The 17715-nt window shown below is 44.9% G+C and overlaps 1 protein-coding gene across 1 annotated transcript in view; it reads left to right on the top strand.

Annotated features, from left to right (window-relative positions):
* PDIA5 (protein disulfide isomerase family A member 5) overlaps window positions 1-17715 on the top strand; it is a 217491-nt gene that overhangs the window by 56533 nt on the left and 143243 nt on the right. Inside the window, exon 3 of the mRNA XM_070957085.1 lies at window positions 4457-4544. Coding sequence (XP_070813186.1) covers window positions 4457-4544 — 88 coding nt within the window. The remainder of the gene's footprint in view (window positions 1-4456; window positions 4545-17715) is intronic.

The following is a 17715-nucleotide window of genomic DNA, read 5'->3' as shown; positions in this document are numbered from 1 at the left end:
ATTTGCATGTTTAAGCAAAAGCTTGTCAAACAATGTACTAAATTACACAAAAAATTGTTTGTGCAAATAGAGAAGCTGAGATAGTGAGATGGGAGGTGTCTAAATTTGATGAATAGAAACTATTGAAATATTTATTAGGAAAAGACAAAAGCTTAGAAATGGCTTCTGGTACACCCAGGCTTCGACAAGGAACTATAAACAATTACATTGATGCTATGAAATAATCAGCTACAAGATAAATGCAGAGGAAAAAGGCAACAGAAAACCAGTGTCATCTACAATATCTAGAAAACACATTCAAACATATTCTGAGAAATCTACATAAGTCATCCTGGATACTATCTCTTTTTTATGGTCCTTCGGTAGTAGCCAAAAAGGCTGCAAATTGCAAGGAAGAGGGATAAGAATTTTTCTTTTCCTTTTATTCTGTACGTATCTGAAGAAGCTCTATGCATCTTTGATGTATGCTACTTTTTGGAGGTTGCTTTTTAAATATATCGCATTAAACTCTTTTAGAAAGAGTAAGTGATAATACAGTTGTAGGAATGCTTATGCTGACATTAAATTCACTATGTCCTATCAAGTTTATTTTCTAATATTTTGGTTGGAACAGAATAATGTACAACTTCCAGTTTTCCCCGTAGTGTGGGTAGATAACTTTATTTTTTATCCGTTCATTTGTGAATAAAATTTTAAATTCCTGGATGCTATGAACTAGAAAGTCATAAAAATGACTTCAAAATAAACTAATGTATTCAGGTAGTTTAAAAGATAAAAGAGTCATAAGTGATACTTTAGTTAAGAATGCTTATAAAGCCAATACAGTATATTATTCCCAATGAGGACAAAAAATGGAAATTCTTTTACACAAAGTATACTTCAGTGAACCTGTCACTTTGTGTAAGGGAAATTACCTTAGCTGAGATCATTGCTTTTTTCTTTATGTGGTGTAAAACCAAGCTATCTAACACTGAAATTTGAAAATACATTGTCTGAGGAAAATCTGCAGCAAATAGGTGGTGATTTACATTCTTTTTGGCTCTTTACCAAAACAGTGGGCAAACCAGTGTGCCCTTTGAAAATGTAGCTTCAGTTTTTCCTGCATGTTTTCCTGCACTGAGTAGTCTCAGTGGCTGAGACTATGAACTTGTTGATCAGAAGGTCAGCAGTTCAGCAGTTCGAATCCCTAGCGCCATGTAACGGTGTGAGTTCCTGTTACTTGTCCCAGCTTCTGCCAACCTAGCAGTTTGAAAGCACGTAAAAAATGCAAGTAGAAAAATAGGGACCACTTTGGTGGGAAGGTAACAGTGCTCCGTGCGCCTTTGGCTTTTAGCCATGCCGGCCATATGACCACAGTGATGTCTTCAGACAGCTTTGGCTCTTCGGCTTAGAAACGGAGATGAGCACCACCCCTAGAGCCAGAAGCGACTAGCACACATGTGCAGGGGAACCTTTACCTTTTAGTCTATGTAACAACACTTGAAGTTTCCTCCCAGTTCTTTGGAAATACACTGAATTTTCCCCCTTCATAGGGCTGTGATTCTAGAGCTAAGCAGGTCTGTTGTCATATGTGTATAAAGTGGGCTTGGCAGGGATTGTAGACAGAGTCAGGCAAACTCTGTTGCATCCCCCTACATTTTAATTTTCATTTCAGATAAGGAATTTTTAGTATCTGTGAACTATATCATGTGTTTCTTTGCTAGCCTGTAGTTATTATTCAATAGCATACGACTTTAGGAAACATTGTAGGAGAAGATAATTTAAACCATGTAATTACACTTAACTTTTTGGAGGGCTAATTTTCTTCCATAGAAATATTTAACATTTGAAGTTTTTGACGGCTTAGTTTCTGTTTCTCATCACCATGCTATGGGACTCAGATTTCTACAGGACTGCTAAGTCTGGGGAGCTGTCCAACAGGTCAGGCATAAGGTTAGAATAGCATGAGAGCTGTCCAGCTCAAGAGTTGTAAACTGAGGAGCTGAGAAGAGCCAGGTATAGCATTAAGTAAGTAGCTTCATAGTTAGTGTTGTTGCTATTCTGTTTTCTGTTATACAGGTCCCTCATCTACAATAGGTATTGGGTGACACATTTTCCTCACGAGGACAGTTCAGAGGAGAGAGATTCTATCTTGCCCCCACAAATTATGGAGATTTCTAATCTTAGCTTTGGCTCAATCTACTCTGTTTGAACTGGGGCAGTACAAAGCAACTCAGCCTTATTTTCCAAAGATCACTTGTCAAGGTTGAAACCTGTAAGTAACCAAACAAATAAAAGAAGAAATCAATGAGCCCAGAGTTATGTTTCCATATTCACAAATATGTGAAAAAGCACATATTTTAAGTATTTCCACAGTTTGTAGTCATAACTGGATTACTGTAACAAGGATTATAGAAATGGTTGATGATGATGTCTGGGTGGCTTACAAATTCCAAATACGTTGTTAAAACAATTACGTACAGCCCAGACTAAAAACAGCCATAACAATAAAAATACAACATGAAGCCCCACAAACTGATTAACCCCAGGCCTGGGAAAAGAGCTAGGTCTTGAGGGTTTTCTGGAACTCCAGGAAAGGGAGTTTTTGACAATGTTTAATTGAGGAGACCTGGAGCACACAAATTTGGCCTGAATGTACTAGGTAGGCAGAAACAATTGGAGTTAGGTAGTCCTCCAGATAACCAGGTTCTATGCTGTGAAGGTCTTAAACATAATGGCCATCACCTTGAATTGTACTCAGAAGCAAACCATTGCAGCTTACATAGCAGCAGCTATACATGGGCATAATGAGAAAGGCGTGTTACTGGCTGCACTGCTGCATTTTGAATCAGTTGTAGGTTCCAGAGGGTCTTCAAGGGCAACTTAATGTATAGTCTGTTGCAATAGTTTTATCATGAAGTGACCAGGGCATGAGTGTCTGTCTGAAGAGCTTTCTAATTGAGAAAGAGGTACAACTGCAATACAACATGGACCTATGCAAAACCTGTAGAGCCACAATTGCCACCCATTCTTTGAGCAATAACTGTGAATCCAGGAGGAGCCCCAAGTTGTGTATCAGTTATGAATGAGGAAGTGCAATCCCAGATAAACATGAAAGTTTTGTCCAAAACTCAGCAAGATCCTTCAGTCACATGGGATGGGTAATCCTGTCACCTTGTCAGGGCAGGTACCATGAGTGAGCTGGAAGGCAGCCAAAGAGTAATCTGTCCATGGCAATAGAGGGATGTTTATGTCCTCCAATACCAAACCATACTCCAACTGCCCTGAGACAAAAACCAGAACAAATGTGCAATCTCCAGCATGTGTTGGGCCCTCAATTATTTGAGACAAGTCTATGTTGCCAGGGAGGCAATGGATTTTTGAGATATTCCCAGTCTCAATGCCACGAGAGGGCAGGGTAAAGTCCCGAAGGACCATCAACTCCGCAACAGTTCAAGTAGGGATGAGGCTACACAGCAAGGAGGGCAATACCCCAAAAGCAATCCCAATTATTCCTAAAGGCCCAATTTCAGCAAGAGGGTCTCACTTTTGCTTATCTGTGGAGTGGGACCTCAGGAACTCACAGGTGACAATAGCTCTCTTTCCCCTAAGACAGGGATGGGCAACTGTGGCCCTTTTACAACCTGTGGACTTCAACTCCCAGAATTCCTGAGACAGCTTGGTTGTAAAAGGGCCACAGTTGCCCACCCCTGCCCTAAAATATCAGCTGATGTAAAACATGAAACCAGGAGGGCATATTTTTGAGAGGGGAAGTCTCCTTATCTGGGAGAGTAAAGCTATCATTGATTAACATTTGTTATGGCTATTGCCACCAGTATCAGAGACAATAAGTTCCAGTAGTAGCTATGATGGAGCATATCTAACTGGTGATGTTTTCATAAATATCACATTGAACTATTGTAGAACAGAATGCTGGGTGGCATGGACATTTTGGTATGATATAGTGCAACTATTTTTACATCTTTACAGACAAAACAACAAAATGAATAAGTAGTGAGAAAAAGAATGGACAATAAATAAACCTTTATGGTTCTTCAGTATAAAAAAGATATATTCAACTTGGATATGTCAAAATATACAGGAAAGATAGGAAGAACCATGCAATTAATTCTGTGCACTAAAAATGCTTCTGGTTTGTAGTTTACCCACAGAAACTTTCTGTCAAGTGGCAAGGTACTTTTGAGATGACTTCAGGAATAATTTGTGAAATGAAACAGTCTTCTATTCAAAAAGGCAGGAAAAATGTCTCGCTGAGCATGTTCAAATGCTGTTTCAGATCCCAGCTGCAGCAAAAGGTTATGGGTGAAGTTCATACTATATTTGAAAATATTTATTAGTTTCTGGTGCTCTCTAAAAATTCCAGTTAAAAGACAAAATGTTTTATGGAAGAATTCTGCCAAGTTGTGTTTAGATGCTTATGATTTTTAAAGTAAATATATTCCTTTCTTTCTCCCAGCGGTAGCTGCTGACAGTTCGCTCAGATTATTATCTGATGTAGCCCAAGCTGTGAAAGGCCGCGGTACTATAACATGGATAGATTGCGGGTACGTAATATAATGCCTTTCATTTTCCCATCTACTGAAAACAGTTATGTCTAAACTAAAGTTTTGATATTGTTATGTGAATTCCCCAGACTTACCCACTAATCTTTGACAATTGTATTCAGCATCATCTGCAGAGATGTCAAAAAAATCTGTATTGTGGTTGCCAAAAATGATGAAGGTGACATCACAGTACAAAAGAGTCTTGTATTAGAATGCCATATATACCATCTTGCCGTTATAACCTCTAACCCTACCCAACCCACTCCCTTGCCCCAGATTACATTTACATGTGGATTGTTAACATGGGAGAATTTAAGAGCCACTTTGGAACAGATCAAGTGGCTAATCAGATATCTATGAGAAGAAAGTCAGTGTAGCTTTAAGTTGCAATAAAGATTATTATCATCCATGTTCTATGTCTGAGACACTTTAACTAATCTGAACATGAAGTGTGGGATTGGGATTTACTACTTGAATGCTTGTCTGGGGAACTTCACTACTTTTTGTTATTAAATACCTACATGTAAGTGCTGACTGTGAAGTTTTGAGATTTTGGAGTTGGGCCATCATCAATAGGTGAAAACGTATTTCTACTTAAAATCTTGTAAGACTGTGGTGATGGAAGACCAGTGCTTGGCAACTTCAGTGAAATGCTTAGATCAGCTCAATTAAGGTTCAATCCAGTTAAAGGAGAGGTCAGTACTTTATATCACATGACAAGATGTCCAGAGAGAGTTGAATTGTCCCTGAAGAATCAGCTATATAGCTTGGATGTTCTTAAAGCAGGAGTGCAATTTTGGGAGGTCAAAGCTCACATTTAGCCTTGGAATGGTATGCTGGGGGTTACAGTGAAAATGTAATTTTCATTCAAATTCAAATTGATTTAATTTACAATTTTCCACTGTGCTGCTCCTCCAATCCATGGACGGGTAGCTTCTCCTTAGTTGCTGGGCAGAACTGAGTGCTGATCTCCTTCCTGTAAAGTGGCCACGCCCACGCTGTCCAATCAGCTCCAGTCTTTCTCACTCAGTTGCTGTGAGAACTAGCAATTCTGAGTGCTCTATAGTATAAATTCTAATATTTCCTTGTTTATTATTTTTGTCTCCTTCCCTTTGTGTTTCAATACTTGGTTCTTTAAAGTGAATTTCGGGGCTGCTGAGACACGCGCGAGCTTGGGGCTCCAAGTCGCAGTCTCTGCTGCCTGCATAGGCTAGCAGCCTTCCGGATCCGACCCGGCCGGGCGGATCCGTGTATAATCGGTGCTGGCCGTCGCTTGGAAACTGATCGGACGGCCTGAGGCAGCGTGGACGCGTGCGAGCTTGGGGATCCAAGCCGCAGTCCCTACCGGCTAGATTCAGCCAGTAACCTTCCGGATCCGACCCGGCTGGGCGGATCCGTGCGAAGCTGTAGATCGCCATCACCAGAGCCATCGAGACGGTAGGACTGACATCGCCGCAGCGTCAGGGACGTTAACGGCTCCGTTTCTTTGGCCGGCGAAAGTAAGAACAGCTGGGAAGCGCCTGGAGCGCCGTGGGCATTTTAACCTCCCGCCGAAGCCGCGTTTGAATTGACGGCCGCCAATATAGGAGGAGGAGGCTGTGAGGCGCTAGCAGTGCATTTGCCCTTATTGTCTTTCCCGCCAGAGCCGTGTTTGAAGTGACGGCCGCCATTTTAGAAGCAGGCGGCCATTTTGTGGCACCATACCAAAGGCCCCAGGATTATTTTGTCGGACTGGCTATTGTTGAAGGGCTTGAGCTCAGCGATTTCTGAGCCTTTGACCCACATTCTAAGGGGGCAGATTTAAGGTGGATCATCCTATTGGCTGTGCCCCGTGTAACACCTTGGCTGACATTTGAGCTCAGCGTCTTCTGAGCCTGTTAAATTTTATCTTAAAGGGCACATTCCCCATCTGAAAGCCGCTGAACAATAAGTCACCTGTCAACGTGTACTTTTCGCTTCTCTGCTTTCCAGTCAAAGATGGCGGATATCCCACTATCTTCGGACTCTGAGCTGGACTGTTCTCCCCCGCGCATTCAACAACCAGCTCGGGCGAAAAAGACCAAGACCAAAGGGGGGCGGCATCATGCTCAACCAAGGTCTAATAAAGCAGAGCAACGTAGGCACCAGGTTTTAGAAAAACAATTTGAGAAGGCCCGTCAGCAGTCATCAATTCCTGGTCAGTCCTCGGTGGCGGATGATGGAGCAGGCCCGTCCAGAGCCTTCCAATTGGGATCATCTTCGGGCGGACAGGTTTTGCAAGCCTCTTCTAATCTTCGCCAGTCTAGAGGCGTTTCTATGTCACTACCAGATGTGTCGGGCCAATCTGTTCCAGAATGTTCTGCTCAGAGGCGTTTACCCGAAGCGACTTTTACACCAACTGCTGCTGGCCTTCGGCCTGATTTACCGGATAATTCTGTTAATTTTCAGGCTGCCTTGTCAGATGCGTTAGCTAAGATTCTGGCGGCGGGGATTCAGCAAGGTGCGGTGGGTTCCGCTCCTCCTTCCATTGATCCACCGGTACCAGTTCGAGCTGAACCTAGACCAGCGCAACCTGCCACTCGCCAGACTGACGAAGTATCGTCGGATGAATTCGAATCCGGCGAGATTTGCCCTGAGGACGTAGAATTTTCGGAGGACGAAGGCCTCCCACCGGACAGACCTGTTTTTACTAGCCTTTTCCGTCTGTCTGTTTTTAAATCACTCCTACACAAAGCCAAACTTACCACAAAGTTTGGCGTTTCGGACGTTCAATCGGACAGTAATTCTCAAGCACCACACGATGCTCTTTTTCAGGTCTCGAAACCGGAACAAGACGTCATTCCTTGTCCCCCGTTGTTCTCAAATGTCATCAATTCGGCCTTTGGTCAACCAGGCTCTTTGTCTTCACCAAGTGGCATTGATAAACGTCTCTACGCCTCAGCTAAAGAACTGGAGAATGCACTGGCCATACCTTCTGTTGACCCTCCTGTGGCTGGTTTATCTACTTCTTCTTTACTGACATCAGACGTGGCAGATGGCCTAAAAGCTGAGGACCGAAAGATGGAACTTGGGTTTCGGAAAGCGCACCAGGCGGCAGCTTGGGCAATAAAGGCGGCCACAGCGACTTCATTTTTCAAGCGCGCCGCTCTAATCTGGCTCAGACAATTGCAGGAGAGATTACCACCTGATGACACACGGCTACATCAGGACATTAATAAGTTAGTGGCCGCAACTGAATATTCGGCCGACGCATCTCTCACGGCAGCCAAGTTTGCTTCCAGATCTATGGCAGCGTCTGTAACAAATCATCGTTTGTTTTGGCTCCGTAATTGGAGGGCGGATGCCAGAGCCAAGTGGAAGTTAGCATCCGCTCCATATTCAGCTCCATCTCTCTTTGGTGCCACTCTGGAACCGATTTTAATAGAGGACAAGGACAAGTGCAAAGTCCTCCCATCCTCCTTTCGTCGATCTGAGAGGAGATACACACCTTATTCTCAGCGGCCGCCCTTTCGGACCTACTCAGGGTCAGGCGGACCCTACTTTCCTCGTTCATATTCCCAGTCTTCGGACAGGACCATGGACAGACAACCCTTTCGGGACCGCTCACGGGGCCAGTCCCAGTCGAAACGCCCCTTCCGAGGCTCCAGTTACCGTCCAGCTCGCAGGGGCAAGTGACGCCCCCGAGTCAGGTCCTATTGGGGGTCGACTCCAGCACTTCCACCTCCAGTGGGACCTATCGACAACAGACGCTTGGATCCGTCATACGATTCAACAGGGCCTTCACATCGAATTCCACTCCACACCGCCCAACAGATTTCGCAGCTGTCCTGTTCCTCTGTGTTCCCTGAAAAGACAACTCATGGATGCAGAAATAACGCATCTTCTTTTGATCAAGGCGATAGAACCAGTGCCCCAGGGACAGGAATGCACCGGATTTTATGCTACCTTGTTTCTGGTGCCCAAGTCATCGGGCGGTCACAGGGCCATCTTGAACCTGAAGAGTCTCAACCGATACGTTCGGTATCGCAGGTTCAAGATGCATTCCCTTCGGTCGATTCTGGCGGCGGTCAGACCCAACGACCTTCTGCAATCTGTGGACCTGCGCGAAGCCTACTTACATGTCCCAGTGCATCCTCTCCACCGTCGTTACCTGAGGTTCGCCTACAACAACAACCACTATCAATATTGTGCGATGCCCTTCGGGTTGTCATCGGCACCCAGGACTTTTACCAAACTGGTGGAGGTAGTGGCAGCGGCTGTCAGGGCGCACACAATCCGATTAATGTGTTATCTGGACGATATTATCGTCATGTCGACGTCGCATGCTCAGGCTATGAGGGACATGGAGTTGGTTTTACAGATTTTCCAGGCCCACGGTTTTTCCATCAACCGTCAAAAGAGCCACTTCTGCCCAACAACCCGTTTACATCATCTGGGAGCGGTGATAGATTCGCAACTGGGCCAGGTATTCTTGTCCCTGGCTCGCATTCAGGACCTCAGGGCAATGGTGAGCCAAGTGCAAGGTCAGAGGAAAGTGCCACTTCTGCTACTATCTCAACTGCTAGGGAAGATGGTGTCCTGTATATCCATCGTGCCGTGGGCTCGCAGGCATGCCCGTCCCCTACAGTGGCTGCTGCTTCCCTTCCAGAAGCAGGGCCGCGGCACTTCCAGATATCCAATTGCCTTGCCTCCTCAGGTTCATCTATCGCTTCGGTGGTGGAGGACTTCCGCAATTCAGAAGGGGTGTCTGTTTCTCGAACCCAACCGACTGGTCCTGACATCCGACGCAAGTCTACACGGTTGGGGGGCTCATCTACAGGACGCGGTGGTACAAGGTCAGTGGTCTCCGGCGGAGCGGGCGAACAGCATCAATTGGCTGGAATTGAGAGCTGTTCGTCTCGCGTTACGCCACTTCCATCACATCCTCGAGGGCCAACATGTGCTGGTCCGAACGGACAACATCACCACCAAGGCACACATAAATCGGGAGGGGGGCACCCGCTCCAAAGCCTTGATGATGGAGTCCGAGAGACTGTTAGCCTGGGCGGAACTCCACACAGCGTCTCTGGTGGCAGACCACATTTCGGGACAGTCCAATGTGATGGCAGACTGGCTCAGCAGGGAGCACATCGACCCTGCGGAGTGGAGCCTGAACCATGCCGTCTTCGATCAGCTGACACACAAATTCGGGCAACCTCAGGTGGACTTGTTTGCCACTGTTCAGAACGCCCAGCTATCCCGCTTCTACTCCCGCTATCCAAGCACAAGATCAGAGGGCAGCGATGCGCTACGTTGCCCGTGGCCCACCGGACTTCTTTATGCCTTCCCCCCGATTCCTTTAATCCCTCGCTTACTTCGGAAACTGATCCGGGAGGGTGCAGAGCTGTTGCTGATAGCCCCACTATGGCCTCGGAGACCATGGTATGCAGATCTGCTGGAGCTCTCCATCGTTCCACCCTGGACGTTACCGGCCCGGACAGACTTGCTAACTCAAGGGGTCGTCGTCCACCCAGACCCGCAATGGCTCCGATTAACCGCCTGGCGTTTGAGCGGCTCCAGTTACAGAAGGACAGACTGTCTGTTGGGGTCATCTCTGTGATTCAATCTGCCAGGCGTCCCTCCACGACACAAATTTACGAGGCTTCGTGGCGTGCCTTTACCTCTTGGTGCCTATCGCACCACGTGGATCCGACTTCTCCGGATATCCCAGATATCTTGGACTTTTTACATGACGGCCTCTCCAAAGGCCTCGCCCCAGCGACATTGAGACGCCAGGTGGCAGCTTTATCCACTGTTATCACCTGGGAGCGCCACCATACTCTCTCATCGAATCCCAGAATTCGGGCCTTTTTACACGGTGCCACCAACATCTCACCACCAGTGGTACATAGGTTTCCGTCATGGGATCTACCATTGGTTCTTAAAGCTCTAACTTCAACACCGTTTGAGCCTTTAGCATCTACATCTCTAAAATTTCTTACCATCAAAGTCGCCTTTCTATTGGCGATTACATCCGCCCGGCGGGTGTCAGAACTCACCGCTCTATCCATACGCAAAGAGCTCTGTATCTTTCACAGTGACAGAGTCGTCCTGAGGTTAGACCCAACGTTTGTACCGAAGATTAATTCATTGTTTCACAGAACCCAGGAGGTGATAATACCTGATTTTTGTCCGAACCCTCGCCATCCGTCAGAGACTCTATGGCACACTCTGGATGTGCGTCGCGCACTTCGTCGCTATATCAGGCGTACAGAATCTTTCAGACAAACTGAGGCATTGTTCGTTTCCTTTCATCCTTCATCAATGGGGAAGAAGGTATCGACAGCTACAGTTGCGCGCTGGATCAAAAACTGCATAGCGACGGCCTACGACATCCAAGGCCGGCCTCGTCCTTCACATATTTCTGCTCATTCTACCAGGAGTGCAGCCGCTACGGCGGCTTGGTCTACACAGGCTTCAGTTCTGGAGATTTGCCGTGCGGCTTCATGGTCCTCCGCTTCGTCGTTTATTCGACATTATAAAATTGATTCGTATGCTTCAGCTGAAGCTTCCTTTGGTCGCAGGGTTTTACAACAGGTGGCCACAGCCCAGGTCTCTGAGAGCAGACAGCCCCCTCCCTGAGCAGTGAACTTGGGTACATCCCGTCCATGGATTGGAGGAGCAGCACAGTGGAAAAAGGACGTTGTCTCACCTGAACGTCCATTTTCGATGTGCTGCGACTCCAATCCATACCCACCCTTGGGCTTCTGCTAAGTTTGGACTTGTGACAGTTGTGTTGTTATTCCAGTTTGAGTTTTTTCCAGTTTGAGTTCTGGCGCCTTCGTGAGGAAAGACTGGAGCTGATTGGACAGCGTGGGCGTGGCCACTTTACAGGAAGGAGATCAGCACTCAGTTCTGCCCAGCAACTAAGGAGAAGCTACCTGTCCATGGATTGGAGTCGCAGCACATCGAAAATGGACGTTCAGGTGAGACAACGTCCTTTCTTTGTCACTCATTGTAACTTGGGAGTGACTGTTGGTTGCATGAAAATCATAAGAGGATCCAGGAGATTAAAGAAGAGCCCTACTTCCTGCCATCCTAGCAGTTCAAAAGCATGCAAATGCAGGTAGATAAATAGGTACCACTTTGGTAGGAAGGTAACAGCACTCTGTGACATCATGCTGGCCACATGACCGCAGAAATGTCTTTGGACAGTGCTGGCTAAATGGCTTTGAAACAGATGAGTGCTGCCCCCTAGAGTTGGCAAACACCAGCAGAGTAATATCCTCGAGAACTCCTATTTTTTTTTACCTGGGGATTAAGATTGTGTCTGTCTATGTGTCTTTCAATCCCTTAAATTCCGCCTTGGAAACTCTTCATGAATCAATTGTTTCCCTAATTTCTGAATCTAGTAGTGTAGCAATCAAGATTTTTGGGGAGGGAGGGGGTTTCCAATCTCTGAAAAGCTTTCTCTCCCTGGAATGTTCTCCCATGTTTCTAATTATTCAGTGCCACCTAATAACTATTCTGGTCTCCCAGACAATGTTGTGCATTTTAAATACTTTAAATACTTATTTAATTACTTATTTAATTTAATAGTTGTTTTAGTTCTGCTAAGGCCTTTTAACTTTTATGCCTGGTGATGCTTTTAATCTTGATATTTGTATTCTTTTGAGTTGATACGTTAGGTTTTTTAAATGTTTTATTAGTTAAAATTGTGCTATGCACTATAGAAAATAATTTATTTTAAGAGACATTAAATAGATTAAATAAAAATTAACCTTTGTCCAAATGACATTAAATGGGAACTATTTGGCAGGTTCTCTGTGATCCGTGCTCATTGCAGCATTTGATGTTTTGTGCCGCTAATCAAATGTCATTGCATGCCCTTCAGCAAAATCACTGTCTTATATTTCTACTTGTAACTTGACAATAAAACCTTCAGAGAAGATGTAGCTGGATGTCAGAAACTACTACTATTCGTCCCGAAGAAATTAAATGGATTGAGTTTGTTTCTGCTATTGCTGCTTTGCAGGATACTTCCTAGTAAATGAAAACAACATCCAAATTAAATGAGGGTCTCTCTCCCCACCCCTCTCTCTCCCTCCCTCCCTCTCTCCCTCCCTCTCTGTTTGCGCTAGAATTGATGATTTCCTATTGGAAACAATTTCCCAGAATACTGTTGGATGGAAAGCTCCGTGCTCAGATTTGTTCATTATGTTTGTGTGTGTGCATGCATAATTTCCCACAAGTTGGATTTCTTCATTTTGTCCAACTTTATTAAGCCTGTTGCAGACTATAGAAACTTCTGGATTGTCCCCCCCTCCCCCCACACACACCATTCTTACAAAATTGCTTCAGAGAGATTTCTTCCATTGCAAGCTCACCCTGTAACTCCACGGTAGATTACACAGAAGTTTGGGGGAAGGGTGTTTTTGTGAAAGCTTGACTTGTTTGACAAATATTGACAAGAAGCAGTTTGTTTGGCAGCTGTGTTCTCTGCAGCTCATTTTTTTTTTTTTTTTTTGGTCTTTTCATATTATGGTATTGAAAAAGATTTCTGAAAGGAAGAAAAAGCCTCTTCTGGAATGTGGGTGTTGGCAAAGCTGTCAGGCGTGCTGTGCTGGGGCTTCTGCTTCCTGCTCTTCCTGCAGTGTTAACAGCTTTGCCTTTTAAGGAATTGGCCATATTTTGTTTCTTACAGTTAATATTCTGTCTTGAGAGGAAAGCAATATTGTGCCTGCTACTTATCAGATTTCATTATTCCGTTCCCTCACACTTGATCTTAGCATTCTTCATTAATCTATTGTTATATTCCTACCGCTTATTGTTACTAAACAACAGTAAGCAGTCATTAATTTTGCTTACATGGTGCATTTTTCGGGTTTTGTTTTTACAAATTTCTCATTCTGCCCTTTCCCAGAGTAGGACAATTCCTCTGCCGTTCCTTTCTTAAATTATTTAAGTGTGGTCAGTGCAGGGCTGATCAACTAGGTGACAACACTTAACGGACAGATTAATCTAAAAAAAAAAGTGAAGTTAGGCCTAGCTGGGAGAAAACTAAGAAAGCAGTTTATAAACTCTATTGGGAAGTTAAAAAGAAAATCTCAAATGATGGCAGTGATAAATATTTTCAATATTTCCAAAAGCTTACAGTGGGATGGCCTTGAAGTGTCTAGGAACCTACTTCAATTCTGCAGACTCTTTAATGCATGACCTGCTACCTGAATTTTATCCACTTTTCCTTCATTGCTTCCTTCAGAATGTTTTCAGTTCTAGCAACAAAAGAACTGGGACAAAAAGATTTGATGAACTGTATTCCAGTTATACAATATGCCACTTTGGTGGAAAGGAAACAGTGTTCCATGCACCTCGACGTATAGCCATGCTGGCCACATGACCACGGAAATGTCTTCAGATAATGTTGGCTCTCTCAGCTAGGAAACAGAGATGAGTACCACCCCCTGTTTGAGTCGGAAACGACTAGAAAGGGGAAACCTTTACCTTCATCTTTACTCCAGTTATATATTTGCTGCAATACACACACCAGTGCTGAAATGCAGCTGGTTCTATCCGGCTCTGGCGAACCGGAAGAGCTGGCGGCAGCAGGCTCCACACACCTGGACGTCATCACGTCCCATTTTTGACCCTCTGTGCATGTATGGAACAGGCGTGTGCGCTCACATTTGCAAACCGGTAGCGAAGGTAAGTGGATTTCACCCCTGACACACACGTTCAAGAAGCAATAGTTACAGTATAAGCAAAAATTTGTCCTTCTTTTGATTTTCAACAAAAATATTTTATGGCAAATACTACGTTATTTCTGTTAAAGCCTTTCTCCTGAACAAACAGTTGGAAAGTTAAAGTCTTGTCATGTTATGCTTGACTTGGAGCACAGACAATGAGAAAGCTCTGTAAATGTGACTGCTGAACCAATAATCAATGTCTTCTGTCACAAAGAGAATGAGGTTATCTCCTCTTGGAAATTACACAATAAGCGCTTTCCGAAATGTCTTTTGCTTGACTTTGTGTGAATAGATTTGTCCAGATTGCATGAGATTTGGGAGATAAGAAACTGAGATTGTGGCTAATTTTATTTATTTACTTTTTGCACCTATGACATCATAGGATAACCCTGAAAAAGATACCAATTTTTTCTGGAGTAGGGAATGACTCTATTTGTAAAACAATTCAGATGGTCCTCACTTAATGGCCACTTTTCAGAGTTATAATGGCACTTGAATTGTATTTATAACTGGACCTCATATTTACGATGATTGCAGCAACCTCACAGTCATATGATTACAATCCAGGCAACCAGCCCACAGTTACAATGTCATAAGTTCCCATGGTCATGTGATCGCCATTTGTGACCTTCACATTGTGACTCCAGTGAGCAAAGTTAGTGGGGAAGTCATCAGGTCACAAATGGCAACCACATGACATCAACCTTAACAATAGCATTTAATTTATATACAGGTAGTCCTCAACTTAACATTGAGCCCAAAATTTATGTCGTTAAGTGAGAAATTTGTTAAGTGAGTTTTGCCCCATTTTACTTTTCTTTCCAATTTGTTTAGTGAATCATTGCAGTTATTAAATTAATAACCTGGTTGTTAAGTGAATCTGGTTTCCCCATTGATTTTGCTTGTCAGATAATCGCAAAAGGGGTTCTCATGGCCCTGAGCCCCCACCCATCATAAATATGAACCAGTTGCCAAGCATCCAAATCTTGATCACGTGACTATGGGGATACTGCAATGGTCATAAGTGTGAAAAATGGTAGTAAGTCACTTTTTTCAGTGACGTTGTAACTTTGGTCACTAAACGAACTGTTGTAAATCGAGGACTATCCTCAATGGAAAGTGCTGTAACTGCACATTGTACTTTATGTGCATGTTACTTAGTGGTGAAATTTCCAGTCCCAATTACTGTTGTTAAAAGAGGACTACCTGTATTAAAAAAATTCTTTAAAAGTTATCTATATTTGATTAATTATGTGCCATCAAGTTGGTGCTACTCTTAGTGGTCACATAGATTTTCTCCATGATGATCCATTCCTATCTTACTCCTTCACTTCTTCCAATGTTGCATTCATCACCACTATTACTGAGTCCATCCATTTTGCTTTTAGTTTTCCTCTTCTTCTCTTTCTTTCCAGCATCATACTGTTCTCTCGAGTGCTGGGTCTTTGCATAATCTGCCCAACATAGGATAATTTGAGCCTAATCATTTGTGATTCAAGTGAAAAGTCTGGGTTTTGTTCAATGATTAAGTGGTTTGTTTTCTTGGCAGATCACGGTATTCTCAGGAGTTTTCTCCACCAGATTTCAAATGTACCAATAAAGGAAAATATTTGTAGCTCAGGGTTGAAATGAGGGGTCCTTAATGCTCTCTGAGCTTGGTTGTTTTCATTACCAAAACTAGGTAACATCATCAGTGCTAGGTTACCACTAATGATGTTATCTAGTTTGGGTTACGATTAGGGTAATGAAATGTCTGCAAGAAAACAACAGGCTTAGAGAGCACTAAGAATTCCTAATTTCAAGTGTGTCAATACTTCTTATGTCCTGCTTCTCCAATTCTCCATTGAGAGTGGAGACAGCAGCCAGTGTGGGTACCACTCATCCAATCAGATTGCAGGACTGAGCCAGCCAATAATTTCAAGTCCCGCCCCTGTTGCCGGGCAGGCCCAGCTTTTGGCTCAGTCCTTCAGTTGGACTGGCGTGTGGGTCTCTAGCTCTGTCTGCTTTCTTCAAATTATCTGTTCTGACGTTTCTTCTGCTTATCCCTATGGACTTGGTTGCCTTTGGACTTTGTGAGTTTTTTTCCTTTTAAGGGCTGTTAAGACTCTGGTGTGAGGGCGTTTGAATTGTTCCCTTGGGGACCCCTGGGGGGGCTTCCTGGGCGCCCCTACCTGGCTTGGCATTCCCCTTCCTTCAGGATCTGGCCCTCCCTTGCCAAACGCCTTCCCCAGGGCCTCGCTTTTTTCTTCTAGGCCGTTTTTTCGCGCCGTTTCTGTGGCGGCGGCCATTTTGTTGCCCCTCGCTCCGTGTACAATTTTTATTTAAAAATTTTTTCTGGCTGTTTCTTTGGACTTTGGGATTGCTGGGCTTGCTTGTCTAAGCCTCCTGGGAGCCGAATTTGCTGCCTTTGCTGTTCCGGTTGCCTCCTCTGCTGTCTAAGCTCCGTCATTGCTAAAAGCGCTGGAATCGCCGCTTCTTATCTCCGACGAACAGCTGAGCTAATTAGTGGAGTTTTTTTAGGCTCCCGCCCTTTCTCTGCAGCTCTAACAGCCGACGATCAGCTGAGCCGGGCCTGAAGGGTTCCCTTGTTACCACGTCTCCCTGCTACAGCGCCTGGACTGCTTCCTGTTAGTTGCCCATCAAGAGCGTGTGTGTGTGGAGCTTCGCGCCCCCCCCCCCACCCCAGCGATTGCATCTGAACTGCTGGTCTTCCCTGCTGTTGGCAACCCCAAAGGGCATCTCTCTGGACTATATTTAATTTGGCTGGCTGTGAGTGTGTTCGTGGAGCTTCGCGCCCCCTCCCTTTGACTGTTGGAGCTGCTTGTATTTCCGCTGCCCTTGCCAGCCACTATTTGCTGTCTCCCTAATTACAGCGGCCATTTTGTGGAGTGCCTGCGCTCCCCTTCCTTTGCTTCTGGAATTTGGGCACAGGACTTGAATTTAGTGGAGTTGCCGCGCTCCCCACCTTGTCTTCGTTTAGTGACTGTTGCTTCTGCCTTGTGATCTGCCATTATGCCGAAGTCATTGGCCAAATCCAAATATGGTCGTAAAAACAGTTCTTCTACTCAGAGGCAGTCGGAGGATGCATCTACCTCGCATCAAGACCCTGCACAGTCACATGTTGCCCCATCTTCTCATGGGCATCACAAGAGTAGGAAGCATAGCAGTGCGCTGGACAAAGTAGAAAAACGCAGGGATAAAGTCCTCACTCAACTTTGTGCAAAAGCGAGCACTGGACTTCAGACATCGACGGCTTCTGCTCCGCTACAGGGTTCCCGGCCGGCTACTCCTGACCAGCTGTCTCTCAGGGACTGTCCTGTCACTATCTCCACTTCGAATTTGTGGGGATCTGCTCCTGTGGACCTTCTTACTGTTCCGCCCACTGTCGAGGATGTTCCTGATATACCATCTCCTCAGGACTCCTCTACGGTTCCCGTGGATCCGGCTCTGTCTCAGGAGGTGGTGAC

Source organism: Pituophis catenifer, unplaced genomic scaffold (assembly GCF_029215685.1).
Source record: "Pituophis catenifer annectens isolate HBS135680 unplaced genomic scaffold, rPitCat1.0.hap2 SCAF_1, whole genome shotgun sequence".
Taxonomy (NCBI): Eukaryota; Metazoa; Chordata; class Lepidosauria; order Squamata; family Colubridae; genus Pituophis; species Pituophis catenifer.
This window is presented reverse-complemented; position numbering and strand designations above follow the sequence as displayed.